This window comes from Austrofundulus limnaeus, unplaced genomic scaffold (genome assembly GCF_001266775.1).
Source record: "Austrofundulus limnaeus strain Quisiro unplaced genomic scaffold, Austrofundulus_limnaeus-1.0 Scaffold613, whole genome shotgun sequence".
NCBI lineage: Eukaryota > Metazoa > Chordata > Actinopteri > Cyprinodontiformes > Rivulidae > Austrofundulus > Austrofundulus limnaeus.
In genome coordinates this window covers 58960-61559 of record NW_013953015.1, presented here as the reverse complement: position 1 = coordinate 61559, position 2600 = coordinate 58960, and the positions used below count along the sequence as shown (strand labels likewise).

The following is a 2600-nucleotide window of genomic DNA, read 5'->3' as shown; positions in this document are numbered from 1 at the left end:
ACATTGCTCTGTTTGTGCCGGGGCACCGGACCTTTGGGGTGAACCAGCCTTTGCTGTAATGTGTTTTGGGTTTTGAAAGCCACTGATTTATAGAAAATAAACGTCTCAGTTTCTCCGAAACACCCGCAACATACGGAATAACCACTGGTTTGGGTCTGGGTTTGGGGTCTTCATTTTCACCTGAAGGTTGAAAGGCTCAAGGTTTTTGTGAAGAAAGACCGTCCATCATTAAACAGAGGTGGAGGCCTCCGTTTTCAGTTGTCGCCCACCTACAGCGCGGCAATTGCCATTATCACTCCACCCCCTGTTAACAATAAGTGTTAATTAGGTGTCAACGATAGCCATGTGATGTGAGTATCAGTCACATGAAGGCAGTGCTTAAAAGCCTGAATTTTGCCTGAAACTCTCAGACTGAAGAAGTCTCTTGGAGGAGAGACGAAACGTTTCAGTAGAGAAGAACCCGTCCAGAAGACCTATACAATTTTTTTTCTTTTTTAAAACTGCAGCTACATTTGATAAAATGATGATTAAAATGGGTCACAGAAAGTTGGACTTCACGACTTTAGTGTTTTATGATCTATATCACACTTGAAATTCAAAGAATTTTAAATATTTAAATTACAAAACATTTATATAAAAGTCTGATGACATCACTTTAATTTTTAGTTGTCTTTGCACATATCTTGCCATCCGTCCATAATCTTTACTCGCATCTTCCGTTCTGGGTTGCTAGGTTCGCTGATACCCATAAATTCCACAAATTTCCACAATTTTTCCTTATCTTCTTCAGTTTATCCATCAAAACAGATCCTTTTGCTGTCTTACACCTAATGCTTCTCAATGACTTAGCAGATTCTGTATCAGAAAAGCAGGAATCACCATGAAAACCAACGACTCAGCAGATTTTTAATCAAGTCAACTAGTCTCTTATCTGTTTCTGGATCAAAAAGGCAGAAATGATCATGGAAACCAGGTGTTCAACAAATCCTGGATCAGAAAGAGAGAAATCACCTTTGGTGTTCTGAAGAGATTAATCAGAGGGTTGGCAGGATTCAGAATTTAAAGATTAAGACTTAAGATACTCTTCAAAATAAGAGTCTGTCTCTTAAATTAATACAAAGTAAGTCTTAAATTCCTGTTGGACTTTAGAGAAGAAAGTTGAAGTGTTGGAACCATCACAATATTTACACAGAACCTCTTTTTTTAAAAGGGTAAAATTACTGTCTCCAGGGAACCTTAGTGATTCTCAGATGTATATTTCAGGTCCGTACTTACTTCATGAGCAGTCGAGATGAGCGGTCCAGTTTCGTGGAGCGCGGCGGTGGGCGGGGATTCAGTCTGAACAGGAACACCCTGGGAGCAGTGGTCTACAGTCTTGTTCAGGCCAGGAAGAGGGACAAGCTGAGAGAGGAGAACGGAGGCTTCCACCTGGTGGAGGCCACCTAGAAGAGCCAAGTCAGAAGCCAAAAAGCTAAAACACAAACGGCAGCACTGTTCAGAGGAAAAGAAAATAGACTTTTCAAAATAACAMTAAGACCACATGTTCCTCCTGTAAATGTTTAATCAAATGATTGTTCTATTTACCTGTTTCATGTATTGACACATTAATTTTCTACTATTTATTTTCTCATTTAGATTTTCACAATAAAATTCATGAGTCTACCTCTGATGGCCATTTCACCATAATCACAATGTTATTTACTGTCTTTATTTAAGAAATATTTTATAATAAAACCTTAGTTTAACAATGTTATTGATTTTATGTTGTTTATTTTTACTTTTGCCAGAATACGAATAAACATGTAAATACATGATTATTTTGATTTCTTTTTGAAGAGTTGTCTTTCTAGTTAGAAATTTTAATACAGGCAATAAAACAAATTTTATTTTACAAATAGTTCTTTTATAAACCTAATATTCTGACACTTGTACTGTTTTAATTTTTTTTACAAGAAAATGCAAATAAAAGTAATACACCGCAAATCACCCTGCACATGTTTAAATATTGCTCAGATCATTGGATATGTATCTGCTAAAAAGTATTTGTATGTGGTTATTCTGATTCAAAAACGGTGGTTACATCACGGCCTCTAGTGACTCAGCAGATTTTGGGTGAAAAAAGATTTTGCATTCAGGTTTAAAACAACAGTTTATTCCACCTGGAGTCCCTCAGGACTCAGTGTTTGGWCCCATTTTACATCTCAACTACCTCTGTGATCTACCTGAGGTTCCTCAGTTGCTGCTGTGACAGAAATATGATTTTATATTCTGTAAAGTTTAACCTGTAATGCATCAATGTGAAGGACTAGGGAAGACTGGGTTTTTTTGAGATCCTGAGACCGAATCAAATGGATTCCAAGCTGAATAATGAATCACATGAATGAGTGAGAGAAGTGAGACTAATGTGGACCTCATGCTGTCTTTAATGTCTTAAAGAAAACTGGAAGCATTTTTTAAAATCTTAATTCTCTCAGTTGTTCAGTTGGTTTCAGATTTTACGTGGAACTTCAAGAATTTGTTCTGTCTTCATATCAGTTGTGTTTTTACCCTCTGGTGGATCAGCTGAATAACAGATGACTGATTAAACTTGTGGCGTTTCA

At 37.0% G+C, this 2600-nt stretch overlaps 1 protein-coding gene across 1 annotated transcript in view; it reads left to right on the top strand.

Moving 5' to 3' along the window:
• The window catches only part of si:ch211-132f19.7 (adenylate cyclase type 8), a gene marked incomplete in the record, with an annotated part of 42190 nt that extends 39590 nt beyond the window's left edge, over positions 1 to 2600 (top strand). The window contains 1 exon segment of the mRNA XM_014027075.1: positions 1264 to 2600. Coding sequence (XP_013882529.1) covers positions 1264 to 1446 — 183 coding nt within the window.